Consider the following 19,190-nt stretch of genomic DNA (forward strand, 5'->3'; position numbering starts at 1 on the left):
ACACACTCGTACACATATGTGTTATGGAACTTTAATTTTGAACATGTAGTATTTAAATATTAGATCTCACCCACATATTGCATATGATATGTTTCAGTAAGGTATTTGTATTTCATCCAACTGAAAATGATACTTCATCGACGAGTTTCAAACTTTATACATTATGTTTATTGACATGTCAACAAATTATAAAAGTACTTGTTATCGTTTGGTTGAACGTATAATATGCATTAGATAATAATGAATGGAATTCCGTACATCTATTAATCTATATATACCTTGTAAATATTATCTACACATATAACTTAGTCATAGTCATCACCACGACTACAAAAGGTTAATGTAACAAACCATTCCCAAAATCAGGATTGTTGCCTTAGTAATGTTTGGTTGTGATTTGAAATTTCCTATAATGTTGTTTGACTCTTTATTTGTCCTTGACTCTATCTTGTTATTGCATCCCATAATGTGTCATAATTTATTTATTTTTATTATTAGATCATGATTTTGACTTTCTAATCTATCTTCTATTGCATCCCATAATGTGTCATAATTTATTTATTTTTATTATTCGATCATGATTTTTGACTTTCTAAGTTAATTATGGGGTATTATGAATTTTGCGACGCATGTATGTATATTTGAATGATTGAATCTAACAAAGTTCTTTCTAAAAGAATTGATATGATACACACAAAGATAACATGAATTACAACAAAATATGAACAATGATTAAACTTTTATGAGTAATTAAGTATTCCATATTTATAGTCTATATTTTCTTTTTAGGTTATCGCAAAATAATAGCTTACTTTTTAAAATAATATCATTTTTACTAAAATCTTTTCATTATTATCTAACTAACTAAATATTTAGTGATGAATTTAAATACAAGAAATGGTAAAGTTGTCATTTTATTGGATAAAATTAATGATAATTAATGTTTTTTAATTTATATGTGTTTTTGTCTGTAGATAATAATTTTGGGACATAGGAAATATTAAATATATATATTTATAAGGAAAAAGTTCACTTCGCTAGAGCTACTTTGAAAACATGTGTGGTGTTTTATTTATTTATTTATTTTATTTATTTTATTTTTTAATCTTGGAAAGTAAAGAAAATATACAAGGAGGTTTGTGAAATATGCATGATATCTTAAACATGTTACATGCTTCATAATAACAATGGGAGTTTAGGGGTTCAGTAGAATTAAATCGAATATAATATAAAAGAGAGGGTGCAGTTCTATGAATGCATCATAGGATATAGTTAGTGCAAAATGGTGGGTTTTTATTAAATTAAATAGAATATATGTGTGTGTGTTTTTTTTGTCGCTACATTCAACTCTATTTATTCAACCCTTATTGTGTAAAAAGCCAAAAGATGTCATAAATTTTTGAAATTCATATAATTTAAACCAAGTCCACTATACAATTGTATACCGTTTTATTTCAACTTTTTTATTGCAGCGTGACAAAGTTTCCGATTTTGATCTCCGACACGTGATTTCGATTTCTGACACGCCCTCCGACCCTCCGATTCCGATTCCGATCTCCAACAAGCCCCTCTGATATGGAAGATGATCACTATGATCCGGTTGTTTTATGAGTGAGTTCTTTACTCCAACTTAAAAGTATAAAATATATATATCATTCAGAATGAACTTACAACGTTCCGGAGTTGCAATAGAAGATGTCATTGCATTAGGATGAATCCAAACCTAGTTTAGTTGTTTGTATAATGTAATTATTCACCAAAAAGTACTGTTTCAGAATAAAAATTGAATTCTTGAATTCGAAGAACACCTTCAGAATGAACTAAAAACGTTCCGGAGTTGCAACATAAGATTTCATTGTATTAGGACCAACCTAAAACTAGTTTAGTTGTTAATGTAATGTTGGTATACATCGAAATATAGTGGGTTAGAACATAAAATTACATTCTGAAACGCTCCGGAATGTGATGAAATAATTCGGAACTCGAAGAACAGGTCTGGAACACTAAGAACTAGTCTGGAATGTTGGTCAGTCTTTGTTCCGAAGTTGGTTTATAACAACTTTTTTATTGCAGCATGACAAAGTTTTTGATGCATTCATTACACTGTCTTGTAAACAAAAAACCGGCGGAGAATTTCTTACGGCATTGAAAGACAAACCGACATGCAAGACTATGTTCCAAAATTCATGTTTTGGGAGATGGTTAGACATTCCTAATGTAGATGAGGATCCTTTGCTTCTACATTATGTATTTTTGTCATGAAGTTATAATGAACCCTTGAAGCGAAGTAGATGAAATGAGTTTTGAGATTGGGGGTTACGATCTGTCTTTTAGGAAGAAAGAATTTTGTCTTATCACTGACTTCCGCTTTGGAGATTATTTTCTTGCCTCCGGTTCCAGCATGGGGGGCTTAGAGGAGGGGCAAAGTGGGCAGCCGCACAGGGCCCAATTTTTTTCATTATATATTTTTATTTAAAAATACAAAATTGTAATAAAGATAAGGGCCATTTTTTTCTTGTTCGTCCTGGGCCTTTAATAATATTTCATTTTTCAGGACCGGCCCTGGGTTCTAGCGCCACCTTTCGTTCCTGTATGTTTCCTATGGCCGCGAGGAATGCCTCCGTCAAATTAGAAGACGTGAAGAATGAGTTTGAGCATTCGCTTAATGACTTATCGGATGGGGATGTAGTCCGTGTATGTCTATTATATCTGTTAAAGAAGGGGTTCAATGGACTGTTGACTAAACAACCTGTTTTAGAGGAGTATTTTGCTTTGGTATCCGACTTTAATGAATTTAACATGTATTATGTTGTTAATTTATTACATATTATAATTAATGGAAATTATTTATCATTATTAATATTTTTTAGAAATTTAATTGAGAATTTTTTATGTCGCAAATATCCATGGGAGATGATAACTTGGGATCAGTTGTACTCACAGTTAATTGATGTATTCAATAACGTTGACATACATATACACCCGGTCGAACCGAAAGAGAAACAACCTCAAAAAAATGACCTACACCATAAATGGTTTTTTATACGCTTTTAAAGTAAGTACATGATTTTTAATTTATCCATTATTTTTTTTTGTTTGCTAAGATTCTAATACATGATTTTTTTTTTTCAGATATGGATTCTTGAGACTGTTCATGTGAGTAGTTTGTTTGGTACACGCCAAGAGAATGTGATCCCTCCTGTTGTTACATAGTCGAAACTGAGGCCTTTACAAAAGACTTGGTGTAACCAATTTATAAAAATTGACGACATATGGTTAATTATATATTTTAAGATTTTCCTTTATATGTATAATTTATGTTTTGTTTATAATTTTGTTAGCACGATAATAGACTTGTATAGAAGTTATAGCCGACAAAAGCTGAGAGATGTGTTGAAGGGTAGATAGTTAGCGCAGCGTGAATTGATGACCCTGATTTACCCTACACAGAAGTTTATAGGGCACCTTCCCTAACACCATCACCCAAACACTCCCCTACCTATGAGTGTCGACAAAAGAAGGCACATACATATTTCCGATCTCACCAGCCACCACCAACGTCATCGGTCATTGAACCATCAACCGATAATGATCAAATTATTCTTGGGTTGCAAACGAGGTTTGTCAATTGTAAAACGAGCTTAGTGAATGTCGAGCGTAGTTGAGGTCACAACATAAGCGTTTAGCAGAGCATGACGCTACTTTAGCCATGCTTCTAAAACTTAACAATGCCTCAAAGGGGGTGGAGGTACATTGTTAATTATTTCACTCCCATACGGTTTTTATTTAACTTTTATGGTCCTTATGTTTTGCATCGTTTATAATTAAACATTTACAGACACTTATCTTGCAAGATGTCGGTACCACAAAGTGCAAAGACAATGAAATATGAAAGCATGGTTATGGGTTAGACACGCCCAAACAACGGCTAGATCACGGCCCTGAGCAGCTGTCTCCATGTATTCAATCGTCAGATATAAAAGAGATTTTGCGGGATGAATACAAAACGTTGTCGACAACACCTCTTAGGCGTTCTATGCGCCAAAAAGTTATGTCCATATGGTATATGTCCCCATGGATACAAATAAAAAGGCAATGTGTTGCACGATAACAGCCAACACCGTTGGATAATATTTTAGAACATGTCGTACATAGTGTATATAAACAACGAGATGTTTCGCTGTTGTTTGCTCACTGTTATTTGACCGGTATTTCGACGATTGAGTTTTGGGCGCGCTTATATGCGGATAGTTACATATGTTGGTTGGAATGTGATGTAAGTTGTATAATTGTGTGCTCATTACATACTACGTTTCTAATAACCATACGTACTTTACTGCAAAATTTTTGCTTGGAAGCACACCATGTTGTGGATCTCATTACTGATAAAGTGTAGAGGGGATGATGCTCAGTGGACGGTTGTGCGAACAGCCTTCAACATTGATGTATTTAACTAGAGTGACATGGTTGATGGATCTGTTTATCCAACTTGGCAGAGTGTGATATGGTATAATTGTGTTTGAATTACATTACCTAAGTAATAGTATATTATAATATAATGTTATTTTATGATTAATTAATTTCAACCTTTTGTGTAGCTTTACATCCCAATCTATATACATTGGTTTTTGGGTGCTTTAGATTTGAAGACATTCAAATTGACTATATATGATAGTTGTTGGACGAGAGGATATTTTCCAGAAGAAGAGGAATGGTTTATAAGTATGCGAGACCGCATCCACAAACTACTAATGGGTATCAACTATTAGAGTACCGAACCAACCAATGTGATCCCACTTGAGAGTTTCAGTATGACCCTCGAAAAGCCCCCGGACGTACCACAACAAATTGATAATAGATGAGATTGTGGGGTGTTTTTGTGTTGGTTCCTGGAGATGTTGGTCTCCGGGAAATCGTATTCTACAGAGAGGAAAAACGGTCCATGAACTGTCATATTGTAAACGATTGACAGAAATTTTTTTAGGGTACAAGGACAATGATCATTTGAACATTTTAATATCACTTAAAAAGAATCCCTTAAGTTTATGTATTTGTTAGTTTTTTGTTGATTTTAAGATTACAATTCAATTTTAGATTTTATAAAAACAAAACTTATACAAAAAGAACAAAACACATTTTACACATTAAAAAAAAACTCTATTTTGGAACGATAATATAAGATCCTACTCCGGTGTTCTGGAGACCCCTCCATAATGAAATATTCCGGACAAAATGGTTATTTAAAAAAAAAATGCTCATTTTTTTCAAATAGTTCATTTAGATGGGTTAGATTACTCCATTTCTCATAAAAATAATAAGACGTGTATACCATAGTAGTGGGTTAGCATAACCAAATGTGAGAGGTAACACACATAAATTTTAAAGGTAACACACTAAAAAGAATTTCAAAAAAAATCCACCACACTTAAAATTTTTGAAGGTTAGTTTGGGTTACCGTGAGCTCCTTAGTAGATCCGCCCCTATTCCATTTTGGTTAACAACATCAACGATTACTTAGGCCATCCGTTATACCCATCACATACCACATATGTGGTGAGTGCCACATCAACACCACATTACCCTACCACTAACATGGAATACCTACCACTAACACACCACTCCACATCATTATTTTTTATTTTTTTTAAATCAAAAATACAATAAAATAAGGCAAGTTTTGTTAATATGGGTAAATCTAAGGACTGAAATTGGCAATTTCTGAAAGTTTTGATCATCTCTTCCCCTTAAATCACAGAACTCGACGCATGCCCTGTTCCTCCTCTTTCCCTATTGGGCGTTTACTTTCGTTGTCTGCACCACGAGTGAGCACGACCACGGCCGACCACGAAAGATCGAGATGGTGTGCACGATGAACTTCTGTGACCACGTAGACCACAACCTTGCTCGTGCTCGGTATACCAGATGGTCTTACATAATATATTATAATAATCTGAGTTAAATATACAAACTTACTCTTTATTAAAAACAATAATAATTAAAAATTTTAAATCAAGATCCACGCGATGAATAAATATATCATGGTTATAAACAATTTTGCATCCATGATTCATATGTAGAGTGTAGACAACTTCGAAAATTATCGCTATATTTATTTCAGAACAACTGAACAAAATGAATACTTAAAATAATTTGATGGATATATTTTTCGGCCTAAAGAGTATTTTGATGTTGATGAGTTGATGGATATATTTTTCGGCCTAAAGAGTATTTTGATGTTGATGAGTTATCATGTATAAGTGTTCTTATTTTTGGTGAAGACTTTAAATATGTGAACTAAGTTAAAAATCATAGGATATTTTTGGATTCGAAAATGACCTGGTTACATATTTGTCGGTCTTTTTTTGTAATTTTGGTGCATGTCACATTTCTCCTTGCTTCTTGTAAAATAAAGCAATAAATAATAAATTAAATCTATACTAATAAAAGAGTAGCTTTTTTGCTATGTGTCACCATATTAGACATTTTAATTAATATGTTGCCACTTTTCAATCTATTAGTTTTCCATTTTAAATTTATTAAACCTCCTCATTAATATGATTATATTTTAAATTTTAAATTTTAAATTATTGTTTTCATTAATTCACAAATAAAAAATATCTAATATATATTAAAAATTAATTTTATATATTTATTTAAATCATTGATTATAATTTCACATAACTAATAAAAAATATCTCTTAAATTAATAATTTATTTAAAATAACTTATTAATAATTTTGAGTTTTTACTATAAAAGTTTGATTAATTTTATAACCGTGATTCCCACGGGTTATAAGCTAGTGTAGTATATAATAATGTATTTTGTTAACTTTATATTTGTTAACATTACTATTACAAAAATGTATTTTACATATGTTTCAAAGATCTATCTAATATAACAATCTATATTAAGCAATTTACTTTTTAGATCGCTTATCGTTTAGTTGTAATCAATATTAAACATTTTTAGGTATTTTTTTTAATTTCATTGTAGTGTATTTCAATCGAATAAACTGGTAACGAATCATAAATGTCAACTGTTGCAACGTTATTCATTTAGGTATACCTCACCCTAACATTGCATCTACATCATTGGAGTAAGGTCAATAGTAATAAAAAAAAAAAACTAAAGTAATGAAAATGAAAATAAAAAACAAAGAAAACCAAGAAACAACGTATGTTGGGCCAATTTTCGCCCTAGATTCAATATCACAACTCATAAGGCACAAGTCCACAAGAGCCCATGTTGCATAAGGTACCAGGCCGGTCCAAATTCTTTCCATTGTAACGCTCGCTCACCTACACTAGTGAATGAAGCAGTGCCAGTGACGGTGGTCGCCGGAGTAGGATGAGCGCCGAAGATTTACCGAAGAACGAGGCGCAGGTGTTGAAGGGGCACGAAGGTGCCGTTTTAACGGCAAGGTTCAACAAAGATGGAAATTATTGTCTCACCGGAGGCAAAGATCGGACTATTCGCCTATGGAATCCTCACCGTGGTATTCATATTAAGACCTACAAAGCCCATGCTCGTGAAGTTCGAGACGTCCACGTTACACCGTAAGTTATCCTAGCTACTGTGTTCATTCATCCACATACAAATTCCTCCGATGCTTTGTTTTCTTATTATTCTTCTTCATTATACTTAACCCTAGTTATTCGGCTGAATGTTCCTTGTTATGATTTATTTGATTGTAGAGATAATTCAAAAATCTGTTCATGTGGTGGTGATCGTCAAGTCTTCTATTGGGATGTATCAACTGGGCGTGTGATCCGAAAGTTTAGAGGTCACGACAGTGAGGTATGTAATTCCCCCAACAAACCGATTTATCAATCACATGACACATATTTATAACTTCACAATCATATAACACCATTTTTGTGCAGGTGAATGCTGTAAAGTTCAATGAATATTCATCTGTTGTTGTATCAGCAGGGTATGATCGTTCCTTGCGTGCCTGGGACTGTAGATCTCACAGCACTGAGCCAATTCAGGTTTAGCTTTCTTTCCCTTTTCCTTTCCTACATTTACATGCCTACTAAGTTTTTTTTATATATCAAAAGTTGATGACAGTTTTAATTGATTCACAGATCATTGACACCTTTCTAGACAGCGTTATGTCTGTTTGTTTAACAAAAACTGAAATCATTGCTGGAAGTGTTGATGGAACTGTACGCACATTTGACATCCGGATTGGTAGGTAGGTATGACATGTGACAATCATGATGATTATGAAATGAAAAACTTTGTAGCATGTTTGAACTTTAAAGTTTCTTCTGTTTCCAGAGAATTATCTGATGATTTGGGGCAACCTGTAAACTGTATCTCTCTATCAAACGATGGTAACTGTGTATTAGCCAGTTGTCTGGATTCTACTCTGCGCCTTTTGGACAGGTGAATTTCTACTTCACATATCTCTTTTAAGTTTTAACCAAAAGGAAGGATGAGTCTGCTATAAAAATTGTTCTTCTTCTGGTTTGGTTTGCAGAACTAGTGGTGAATTACTACAAGAATATAAAGGCCATACATGCAAGGTGTGTGTCTCTTTTTGAGTTGCTTTTGGTTAGGTTGTTAAGAGTAACTAACTAATGTTTTGAACTTGTGTTTTCACCAGTCATTCAAAATGGATTGCTGTCTTACCAATAGTGATGCTCATGTGGTTGGTGGATCTGAAGATGGGCGTCTCTTTTTCTGGGATCTGGTGGATGCATCTGTGGTTTCAAGTTTCCGTGCTCACTCCTCAGTGGTAATTAACACCTTCTCTTTTCTCTTTTCTCTTTTCTCTTTTCTTTCTAAAATTATTATGTACATAATAGTAATAATGAGACAAGAGATCTGCAATCAATGTAAGTAGATTGGTATTCTGGGTAAGAGTAGTAACCAAACAAATTCTACTTTTTGTTGGCAGGTAACAAGCGTTAGTTATCACCCAAAAGATAACTGTGTGATGACTGCATCAGTGGATGGATCAGTACGAGTTTGGAAAGCCTGAGGATATCATTCATATTCCTGACATGTCCTTTCATGTTTTAACTTTTAATGATTATGGAATGGAATGATGTATGTATGTATGTGAACAAGATGGGTTTCCCCTCCCCTTTTATATTAGAGCTCAAATACATGTATCATGCTTTAGTTTTAGAACCAGAAAAGAAATTTTGAGATCAAATTTTAGCTTCATTTCTGGCAATGTTTTTTAATTTTTCCTTCAGTTTTGTACGGATAAGTAATGTTAAAAAGAATAGGAGAAATCCAGGATACGCTTGGTCAAATGGAAGGAAAATAACTAAGTAGAAATTGTTAAAAAGTCAGGATTTAAACATTTATCTCGACCCTTTTTTTTATATGAAGCCATAATTTTTGTAGCTTACTGGATTAAATCCGTTAAAGTTAAAAAGAAACAGCAATGGATTTTGTTAATAATAAAGAAAAGATGCATAATTATTGAAATTTATGGGTTTTAATGATTGATCCAAACTCAAAATTGAACATTCTGCCAATACAAAAAACAAACAACACGAAACAACCCAACTCAGCAAAAGCTCAAACAACCTGTTGTCTGGCTTTAATGTCCTGAAGGCGAAGTGTAACAGCCCTCTTATGAGCATCCAAGCCTTCCACTTGAGCCATGGTTGCCACATGAGGACCAAGTTTTGCAAGGCCTTCCTCTGTCAAAGACTGGATGGTTATATACTTCAAAAAAGAGTCCAAAGACACCCCGCTGTACATCCGAGCATACCCATAAGTGGGAAGCACATGATTCGTCCCACTAGCATAGTCCCCCACACTCTCTGGAGTCCACTGCCCTAAAAACACAGACCCTGCAAAACCAAAATAAAAAAAAAAATAAAAAAAAAAAATTCCACTACCAATCACAGCTTTTTTATTTTTTTAATGGCAGATGTATCAAGTGATGTTCACCTGCATTTTCGATAAAACTTTCCCACTTTTCTGCGTCTTGAACATTAATGATCAGATGTTCGGGTGCGTACATGTTAGAAAAAGTAACCGCCTGAGAGTTGAAAACCCAGAAGATTCAGGTTGTTAAAAGTCAAAAACATTATAAAAAAATAAAATGAAAAGAAAAGAAAAACTAACCTCTACCATATCGCGTGCAAATACAGTAAAGCTATGGCTAAGAGCTTTTGAAGCAAAGTCTCCTCTTGGGAGACTGTTACATTGCTTGGTGATTTCTTCATCAATGGCTTTTATATCCACACCATCTCCTGCAATCACCAAAACCACCTGGCTATCTGGCCCATGCTCAGCCTAAAAGTAGAAAATTAAACATCAATTTTCCATAAATAATAATAATAATAACGGGATATTTGAAAAAGTAACCTGAGAAAGTAGATCTGCAGCTATGTGAACCGGACTAGCATATTTGTCAGCAATCACAAGCACTTCAGATGGTCCTGCAGGCATGTCAATGGATATCATAGCCTCACTGTTCTGTCAATATACAAAAATAGTTAGTTTTTTTTTTATATATATATAAAATCTGTTAATTATTTATTTATTTTTCCACAAAATGGGATCACATACTTGAAGAATCATTTTTGCAGCTGTCACATACTGATTTCCAGGGCCATATATCTTCTCAACCTTAGGACACGTTGCTGTCCCCCATGCCATTGCAGAAATGGCCTACAAAAGCTTCAAATTATCACCCAAAAAAAAACAATTTTCTCAAAAAAAAAAGTAAAAATGGTGTGGTGTTGTAGAGAACCTGAGCTCCACCAGCTTTAAGAATGTGAGTCACACCAGCTTTTTTTGCACAATAAAGTACCTCCTGCACATTGACATTGTCACTCTTAAACTTTGTAAATAATTTAAATAAAAATAACTTAACTCATCCAGATGGAAACAAATACCTTGCATATGCTTCCATCACTAGAGGGAGGAGTTGCAAGCACTATCGTTTTACACCCTGCAATCTGTGCTGGCTGGTGGACATAATATGCAAAATCTCAAATCACAACCATTTTCTTTAAATATAATAAACTAATAATGGAGATGATTATTATTTCTTACAATGGAAAGCATGAGAGCTGTTGAGGGTAAAACTGCAGTGCCACCTGGAACATAAAGTCCAACAGATGAAATGCTTCTTGCCACTCGTTTGCATCTCACACCCTAAAAAATTCACAAAAGAACGATATTAACTTGAAAGTCGAGGGACTAAATTCGTAAAATGTGTACAACTTACTTTCATATTCTCAACAACTTTCTCAACTGGCTTTTGTGCAGCATGGAATGCATAGATGTTGCTGTATGCCACATCAAACGATTCACGAACAGATTCATCAAGCTGAAATAAGGTAAAAAAAAAAGTAGACATAAATCATTCCAAATATTACATACAATAAAAATGCACACTTTTTGATGTGTTTATACTTTATACAAGTACCTCTGGATCTGGAAGTTCATTCACATTTTCAATAATCTTTTCTAATTCAACTTTGTCAAAGCGTAAAGTATAACTGCAAAACAAGACATAGAACATCATTTGGGTGCAAACATTTAATCAAAAAGAAACTCAAACACTCCATTGATTAAAAAAAAGAAAAAGTAGTAACTCTTTAACAGCAGCATCTCCTCTGTTGCGAACATCATCAACAATCGGCTGGACCTGAAGTAAAACAATTTTGTTCAGTAATTCATCCAGATATAAGCATTCTGAAAGACATTTTCCCAAAAAAAAAAACAGAAAGAGACTCACTGTGCTGAAAATGGAAGAGAAATTAATTCGGGGTCGAGCCTTGAGATTGTCAACCTCAGTTGGTGTAAGCTCAGATAGTTTATACGATTTCATTGCACTTCTAACAGTGTTACAAAGTCGTACTGCAATGAAACAAATAGGTTAACATTTTTGGAAGAAGAAAACTGTTCCACATTAATACAATTTACATGTGAATGCAAGTTAGAGAATATAAATTATAGAATCTCTGTAGTGATACAGTATTAGTTATACCTGGTGTAAAACTTGTGTGACTTTTACTTAACAATTGCCTGTAGACAACCAAAAGTAGAGGGACTAGGATTCAGTTCATTTATATAAGAATATATACAATCAATCCAACTCAAACAAGAAGGTTAAAGAGGCAAATAAAAACAGATTGGGAATTTTATCTGGCAGAAAAACCTGGATGCTAGAGCTCTGAAGGAGCCAATCGTTGATTGGTGTAAAGAACAAAATCGAGGTGAAGCAGGGCTCTGACTGAAAACCAGTTGACTGTAGGCTCCAATTGACATTACTGCAAACAATCATTTCACATGTAATTTGTTAATTTAAGATCATGAAGAAATTAAGTGTACAGAGAACAAAGAAATGGATATATTTTCCATGCAATACTGATTTTTACTTTAAACATTCATAAAATTCAACATCCTAAGATGGAAGACAGATAGAGATAAAAGGAGGGATGCGAACAGCTGACAGAGTATATGTTCAGTTATCTACCCTAGAAAACATCCAGCTTATAAGTCCATAACCAAATAAAAATAAGCATACACACAAACAACATTATTATGTTCTTAATCCAAGTATACACATTGCAATTTCTTCTCGTTTTTTTCTAGGGGAAGTATACATTTAGCGGATTCAGCTGAACAGCTAACTGTATAAATAATTAAACCGTTACTAAGAACAAAAATCACAAAGTCAACTCTAAAATCCAAATTATCAATTAAGTAACAAATGATTCGTAAATCCTACTGCATGTCATTTGTAAAGGCTTTTACTTACGATTGGTTAATGAAGTGTTGAAGAGTGATGAAAGAAAAGAGTGACGATCGAGACAAAACGCTGGCCAGGTGGCGCGACGTCGAAACCCCCAATGACTAGGAAGCCGGGGGCGACGGAATACGGCGGAACTGGACTGCGGATTTGTTGTCGATTTTCGTCGGGTATTTTTGGTATGCGGCTTGAGTCGCTTGTCGCATTTTACATCAGTAAATTACGGTATTAAATTCTGATTATTTTCAAAACACCCCCTTATACTTCTAAAACGTTTGTTATATGAGAACATTTTACAAAATTAAATTATAAAAAAATAACATTTCGTTTGGTGAGGATTAATAATAAAATTGGCTATATTGAATTTCTTATCATTTGGTTATGAAAATTTCAATCGAACAGACCCTAAATTATTATAACTGTAGCAACTTTTACTTGAATAAAATTAGCCATGGAAGCGTTGATATTTTTGCAAAAAATAATATAATTTAATTTTACTTGATAAAAAGGTGATAATGACTGTTCAATAGAAAAAAACTTACTTTTGTTTTAGTTTAAATATCGATGATTATCTAAAAAGGCATCTTGCCGTTCTAGCTCAGTTGGTAGAGCGCGTGGCTTTTAACCACGTGGTCGTGGGTTCGAGTCCCACGGATGGCGTGAATAAATTTTAATTTTTTTTATCGAGTCGACCCATACAAACAATTTAGTTGAAACTTATATCAAAAGATCAAAACTTTAGGTTTCAATATCATGGATCGGTATGTTAAAAAGTTGTTGAAGGATTTTTTTTTTTTTTTTTTTTTTTTTTTTTGGGAATTATACAGAAAAGACTTGAACTTGGAAAAAATTCCTAAACATTTTTTTAATAGAAAATTCTCATTATTTTGAGAAAATCATATAATCTGCTGTTCAAATATAAAAAATGATTTTTTGTTAATTTATGCAAAATATTAAATAATCGAGAATTTTCTATTCAAATTTTTTTTTGACTTTTTTGAAATTTTTTTCAAAAATTTTGGACTTTTCTGTAGATTTTTTTTTCTGGTGAATTCCTAATATCACATATTGTTTAAGGTCTGACATTATTTTCTGCTGATTAAAAATATAAACAAGTCCTTTTGTTTGAATGTTTTGTTGATGAAATTAAGCTTAAGTGAATCTCTTGGCTTACTAAACATTCTTTGTTGTTGTTGTTTTGGAGTTGATTATGAGTTGGTTTTTATTAAATAATGATTCTTAAATTTGAGTGATAATAACCTCAACGCCTGGCCTGGTGCATTTAATAATGATGAAATTAAGGTTGGGGCATTTTATTTGTAAATAGATAAGAGGTGTTACATGGTTTTAAAAACTGAAAATGTGAGGAAAAATATGTGTGTGTGTGTGTGTTAAGAAGTGAAATGAAATGAGGGTGTTATGGTTTGTTGGTGAGTCTAAGGAGTCTCTGTGGGAAGTTCTGTTCCATGATAGGTAGGCCCTCATACAAATTGATGGTTGGTTCCCAGCCTGGCAACTCCTTGGCCTTGATAATCACCGACTTTCTTTGGCGAGGATCATCCGGTGTTGTCTACATGTTTAATTTCTACTTTCGGGTTGATTAATTGCATATGCAAAATAAACCAACCCATCATCATTGGCATTCACTGCATTTGCATGTATTGGTTTGTTCTAACAAAAAAAAAAAGACCAATTACGGTTTTAAGTAACTAACCTCTTTGACAGTCTCAGAAAGTTCAATCATGGTGAATTCACCTGGATTTCCAATGTTGATTAGCTCTGTATGGCTTCCTTCAATAAGTTTTATTAGACCAGAAACATGGTAATTGGTAAACATAAAAAGAAGTTATCCACTTTGAAGTTTGAATTGCAATGTAAGTATAAGAATATACAAGTTGGTTGGTTGTAGTTGTAGCTTACCGTGTCAGAGACATAACAAAAACTCCGAGTATAAGTTCCAGGTGACTGAACAGTTAATGCCTCATTCTTGCATATTAATGTCGAGATCAAACAAGCCCCAAGCCCAAGCTTCGGGAGGGAGGGGTAAAAGTGAAAGATGTAATGTGGGTGATTGATGACGGAAAGGTAGGTAGGTAGGTGTATTATGTTGTTACCGGATTGCTTGAGCTATGAAATTGCTAACAACACAACCATCATTGATGTTCATTCTTGGACCATATGTATTGAATATCCTAGCAATCCTTATTTTTGTTCAATGCAACTTACTTTATTCAAATATCTATCTTATTCTTACTTGAAACAATCTACATACTCATACCAATGTCCTAATAAGAAAAACAAAATTCAAAATACAAACTACAATGTTATAAAAGGCTAGATTTTTCAGAGTACAATGCCTTAGTAACAAAAAATCAAAAAATATAACGATGTAATAGAGAGATATGAAAGCATGAAGTTATAATATACACAAAAAGATAAAAGTGTGTTGCTCTTTCTAGGGTTACACACAATGTGTTGGAGGAACCAACACGGCGTGTCTAAATTGAAGAAATGCAGCTTTCTTTAAAGTCAACACGACGTTTTTATGGAGCAACACGGCGTGTCTAAATTGAAGAAATGCAGCTTTCTTTAAAGTCAACACGACGTTTTTATGGAGCAACACGGCGTGTTGACGGCTAGTTAAGAAAACCCTAATTTTCAGGGTTTTGCACCCTATATAATCTCCTTAAGTCCCAAGGGGTGGTCTTTTATCAGCCTCCAACTCCCCATATCGACCCTTGAGAACCCTAATCATCTTTCCCTCTTATTTGTGAACTAGTGTGGCTTTTTTGGAGCCAAAGAAGGAAGGGGTTGGAAGAAGGAAGTAAGGATCCTACAAGCAAGTCATAATCCTTCAGTTTGGCACTCTTCTGGACCTTTGTAAGTGTCCAAGATCCGATTTGTATTCCTCTATGTTGCTACTTCCTTTACAATAGAACATTCCAAAAATAGGTGATGGAACCTAAAACCAAACCATTGTTTGTTATATGAGAGAAGAGATCATGAATGTATATGATGACATTGAGAACAGGCTCATCCCAGAGGATGGACGATAGGGGCGACCATCCGGGGCCCATATTTAAAAGGGTCCAAAGTTTTTATGGAAATTGTTATATTTAGAAGATAGTACAAATAATTTTCTTTTAATTATTGATTTATTATAAAAAAAAAAAACTTGATGACATTTGTGTATTTTAAGGGCCTATTTTTTTCTCTCGTCCTATGCCCAAAATATGTTTGGAACGACCCTGATTGAAAAGGTGCAATAATGACAATAAACTTCTGATAATTTTGTTTCACTTGTTTGGAATTGTGTTTATAATTTTATGGAAGAATATGCATGCTCTCTGTTAACTTGACAATGACCATAATCAGAGCATAAACTAGAGAAAATAATGTGATAAAAATAAGAGAAGACCAATGAATAAACATAGAATGACAAGCCCCCCAATAGCTTCTTCTCCGGTTGTTGGAAAATCCGGCATGTCTTTAAAGTAGCTTGAAAGAACTCTTCTGTAATCAAATGCCTCCACAAATATCAGCTTTCGCATTGTTCCAGGCCTCAAATCCTTTATCATTAACAAAACAAAATGTAGAATTTTCTATGCCACATGAAATTGGGGAAAAAAACATTAAAGTGACAAACATGTTTACTTGGTAAAGAGTTTGAGTCATGACTTTGGCATTAGAGGGAACTCGTACAACAAGTAAGCATCCAAGCCTGTTCGGGTAATGATCTTGAAGAAGAGCCACACATGATTTAAATGTTTGTAGCGGGAATTCAAAAGGGGATAGTCTAGAACAATCTAACAAAACAGTAATCTGAGGATTTTCCGGATGAACCAAATTTACAACCCCGTATTCGACCTGTGAAACTTATATATAAAATATATATGGTTTCAAACATTTGATTAAACACCAAAATAAATTACACGAAATGTTACTACCAATAAAGATAATGAAATAGAAAAAACATAGAAAAGTTATGAGGAAGTAGCTACTGCATTAATTACATACCGACTGCTCTAGCAAACTTTGCTTGGTCATCTGAATCCAAAGTAGAACCTGCGAGTCCAATCCGTATAACAAGGGTAGGTCGTTGCATTACATCGGATCCATGCCAAAAGACCAAATTGCCCCAGTCATCAAGTTCTTGTTGTGAAAGCATAGTGTATTTACGCCTCCATTGAATGGTCTTTTCAACCGATGATAAAAACTTTGCAAAGTCACCACCAGAGGCATCATGGAATATATGAAGTTCATCCTCATTAAGCCTACACCAATCATCCAGTTTTAAAAATAATGCATAATTCTTGTCAGTTGAATAAATTGGGGGAAAAACATTGTTACATAAATATAAATAACTGAGAGTACCTCTCCGGTATAGTAATACCTTTCTCTTCAAGCTCTGCATGGAGTGACACCAACCAATCTTCCATAACACTCATGAAACTGCATAAATAAACTCTTTAAATAACCAAAAGTGGTCTAAAGAAAAGCATTTACACAAATAACTACTCATTTGGGGCATTTGTATTTATTGAACATTTATTTACCTTCTTCACCCTAAATTAGTTCAATAAACATTATTGGCATCAATTGCTTCATACATTCCCATTTTTAGTTTTCACAACATTCTCCATTTTCTTGATAATCCACTTTTACTTAATCAAATAACAGCCGTCCATTTTGCACAACCTTGCAAATTAACAATTTCAAATATCCTCAAATTTACGGATTTTAGAGTGAATTTCTTTCTATTGAAGGGAGGATTATTCAAAACAACAAGAGACAGCTTGATTGAAATAATCATTAAAAAAATTGTCCATACAATCGATTGACCTTAAAAAAAAGTAACACGTAATTGATTGCTCTTTGAGGCTATTGAAAAAATGAAAAACGTACAAATATAAATACATCAAAAATTACTCCACTGTACAACACGACATCCATATAAACAAAGGTTATATTATAATTAATAACAAATTTATGAATATAGTTATGGTGTGAGTTATCCGGCCACTCAATATAATAATAACAATAACATATATTTACGTACAAAATATTTGTAGTGATTTTGTACGTAAATATATGTTATTATTATTATTATTCAATATATTCAATATAGTTATGGTGTGAGTTATCCGGCCGCAAACTTGTCATTTTTTTGTCGGTTTTGCCCTTGTTACCTGCAATAGCAGGTTTCCAGGTTATTCTGACTTATTTTTTGCGAAAAAACCCTTAAGTTTACAAATATTTTGCAAAAAAACCCTTAAGATTATAAACATATAAAATATAAATATATATTCAAAATTTTATAAAACTAAATAGTTTTCTACTGAAACATATTTTAAGCTTTATGTACGGTAACTTTTATATTTGTTCAATATAAAGTTTTTATATTTAAATTTTAAAAAAGTTACCTAGTTTTATCAAAATGTAAATATTTATTAATTAATACTTCAACTTTTCAAAGCAACATTAAAAAACGTCTGTTAACTAATAATAATATGACATTAACATTAGTTATATTCAATTAATTTTTAAAAAAAAAATAAAAATATTTTATATGTTTAAAAGATTTGTATTTCAGAAATAATAAACTATCATATTTTTTTTATAAAAATAAATATATTTATATAACAAATTAGACAAATATATTTATATTTTATATGTTTAAAATGTTTATATTTATTTTTGATGTTTAAAATGTTTATGGTATTTTTATAAAAAAAGTGATAATATTATTATGTATTTAAACATATAAAAAAATATGATATGTTAGTATTTCTGAAATACAAACCTTTTAAACATATAAAATATTTGTAATAATAATAATAACATATATTTACGTACAAAATATATTGAATACTTGATACCATATTATTCATATTAACTATTTTAGCATAATTAATTATTAACTAACAAATGTTTTTTTAATTTTGTTTTGAAAAGTTGAAGTATTAATTAAGAAATATATTTAAATTTTGTTAAAACTAGGTAACTTTTTTAAAAATTTAAATATAAAAAGTTTATATCAAACAAATATAAAATAATTCATAATTAAGAAATATATTCAAAAAAAATTTATAATCTTAAGGGTTTTTTTTTGCAAAATATTTGTAAACTTAAGGGTTTTTTCGCAAAAAAATAATTCATAATAATCTGGAAACCTGCTATTGCAGGTAACAAGGGCAAAACCAACAAAAAAATGACAAATTTGCGGCATAAACGAACCAAAAATCTGTCGAAGGGTAAAACCGACATTTTTTGCCAAACTTAAGGCTTTTTATGACATTATCCCTTGTGAAAAATTGCCTATAAAGTGAATATTAGAATGGTAGTACGATCTTCAAAGTAAATGAATGATTAAAAAAAACAAATAACCCTCATTTGTCAAGCAGGAACATGTTGAGTTCAATCAATAATCAAAAAATAAGGTATGATTATGAA

The 19,190-nt window shown here is 32.5% G+C and overlaps 3 protein-coding genes and 1 non-coding gene across 4 annotated transcripts; 2 read left to right on the top strand and 2 right to left on the bottom strand.

Annotated features, from left to right (window-relative positions):
- Window positions 1–7,280: 7,280 nt before the first annotated feature.
- On the top strand, window positions 7,281–9,178 carry LOC111912261 (uncharacterized). The gene is made up of 8 exons (XM_023907984.2): window positions 7,281–7,557; window positions 7,696–7,798; window positions 7,885–7,992; window positions 8,089–8,198; window positions 8,285–8,392; window positions 8,487–8,532; window positions 8,613–8,744; window positions 8,907–9,178. Exons 1-8 carry the CDS (start codon window positions 7,349–7,351, stop codon window positions 8,988–8,990), a joined length of 900 nt encoding a protein of 299 aa, XP_023763752.1. The 5' UTR covers window positions 7,281–7,348; the 3' UTR covers window positions 8,991–9,178.
- A 231-nt stretch (window positions 9,179–9,409) lies between these two features.
- LOC111912260 (histidinol dehydrogenase, chloroplastic) lies at window positions 9,410–12,951 on the bottom strand. Its single transcript, XM_023907983.3, has 15 exons — window positions 12,747–12,951; window positions 12,144–12,255; window positions 11,973–12,010; window positions 11,721–11,842; window positions 11,578–11,630; window positions 11,409–11,481; window positions 11,208–11,309; window positions 11,033–11,134; window positions 10,873–10,944; window positions 10,728–10,790; window positions 10,544–10,645; window positions 10,340–10,450; window positions 10,097–10,267; window positions 9,920–10,010; window positions 9,410–9,819 (listed from the first exon to the last, which is right to left on the bottom strand). The coding sequence occupies exons 2-15, from the start codon at window positions 12,251–12,253 to the stop codon at window positions 9,542–9,544; spliced, it is 1,488 nt and encodes a 495-aa protein (XP_023763751.1). The 5' UTR covers window positions 12,254–12,255; window positions 12,747–12,951; the 3' UTR covers window positions 9,410–9,541.
- Window positions 12,952–13,324: 373 nt separating this feature from the next.
- On the top strand, window positions 13,325–13,397 carry TRNAK-UUU (transfer RNA lysine (anticodon UUU)). Its single transcript has one exon. It is a non-coding gene; the product is annotated as a tRNA-Lys (tRNA).
- Window positions 13,398–14,315: 918 nt separating this feature from the next.
- On the bottom strand, window positions 14,316–17,355 carry LOC111912212 (uncharacterized). The gene is made up of 9 exons (XM_023907935.1): window positions 17,348–17,355; window positions 17,112–17,189; window positions 16,755–17,011; window positions 16,670–16,680; window positions 16,392–16,604; window positions 16,178–16,306; window positions 15,016–15,022; window positions 14,452–14,528; window positions 14,316–14,408 (listed from the first exon to the last, which is right to left on the bottom strand). The coding sequence occupies exons 1-9, from the start codon at window positions 17,353–17,355 to the stop codon at window positions 14,316–14,318; spliced, it is 873 nt and encodes a 290-aa protein (XP_023763703.1).
- Between the last annotated feature and the right edge of the window lie 1,835 nt (window positions 17,356–19,190).

Source organism: Lactuca sativa, chromosome 2, assembly GCF_002870075.4.
Source record: "Lactuca sativa cultivar Salinas chromosome 2, Lsat_Salinas_v11, whole genome shotgun sequence".
Taxonomy (NCBI): domain Eukaryota; kingdom Viridiplantae; phylum Streptophyta; class Magnoliopsida; order Asterales; family Asteraceae; genus Lactuca; species Lactuca sativa.

Excerpts from the sequence above, each read along its gene's own strand:
- LOC111912260 (XM_023907983.3), bottom strand. The coding sequence starts at position 12,253 with ATGTCAATTGGAGCCTACAGTCAACTGGTTTTCAGTCAGAGCCCTGCT. Across the intron at positions 12,011-12,143 it reads TTCAGAGCTCTAGCATCCAG|GCAATTGTTAAGTAAAAGTC; the intron begins GTTTTTCTGCCA and ends GGTTGTCTACAG. Across the intron at positions 9,820-9,919 it reads AAGTTTTATCGAAAATGCAG|GGTCTGTGTTTTTAGGGCAG; the intron begins GTGAACATCACT and ends TTGGTTTTGCAG.
- LOC111912261 (XM_023907984.2), top strand. The coding sequence starts at position 7,349 with ATGAGCGCCGAAGATTTACCGAAGAACGAGGCGCAGGTGTTGAAGGGG. Across the intron at positions 8,533-8,612 it reads ATAAAGGCCATACATGCAAG|TCATTCAAAATGGATTGCTG; the intron begins GTGTGTGTCTCT and ends TGTTTTCACCAG. Across the intron at positions 8,745-8,906 it reads TCCGTGCTCACTCCTCAGTG|GTAACAAGCGTTAGTTATCA; the intron begins GTAATTAACACC and ends TTTTGTTGGCAG.
- LOC111912212 (XM_023907935.1), bottom strand. Across the intron at positions 17,012-17,111 it reads GGTATTACTATACCGGAGAG|GCTTAATGAGGATGAACTTC; the intron begins GTACTCTCAGTT and ends TGATTGGTGTAG. Across the intron at positions 16,307-16,391 it reads TGACTCAAACTCTTTACCAA|GATTTGAGGCCTGGAACAAT; the intron begins GTAAACATGTTT and ends TTAATGATAAAG.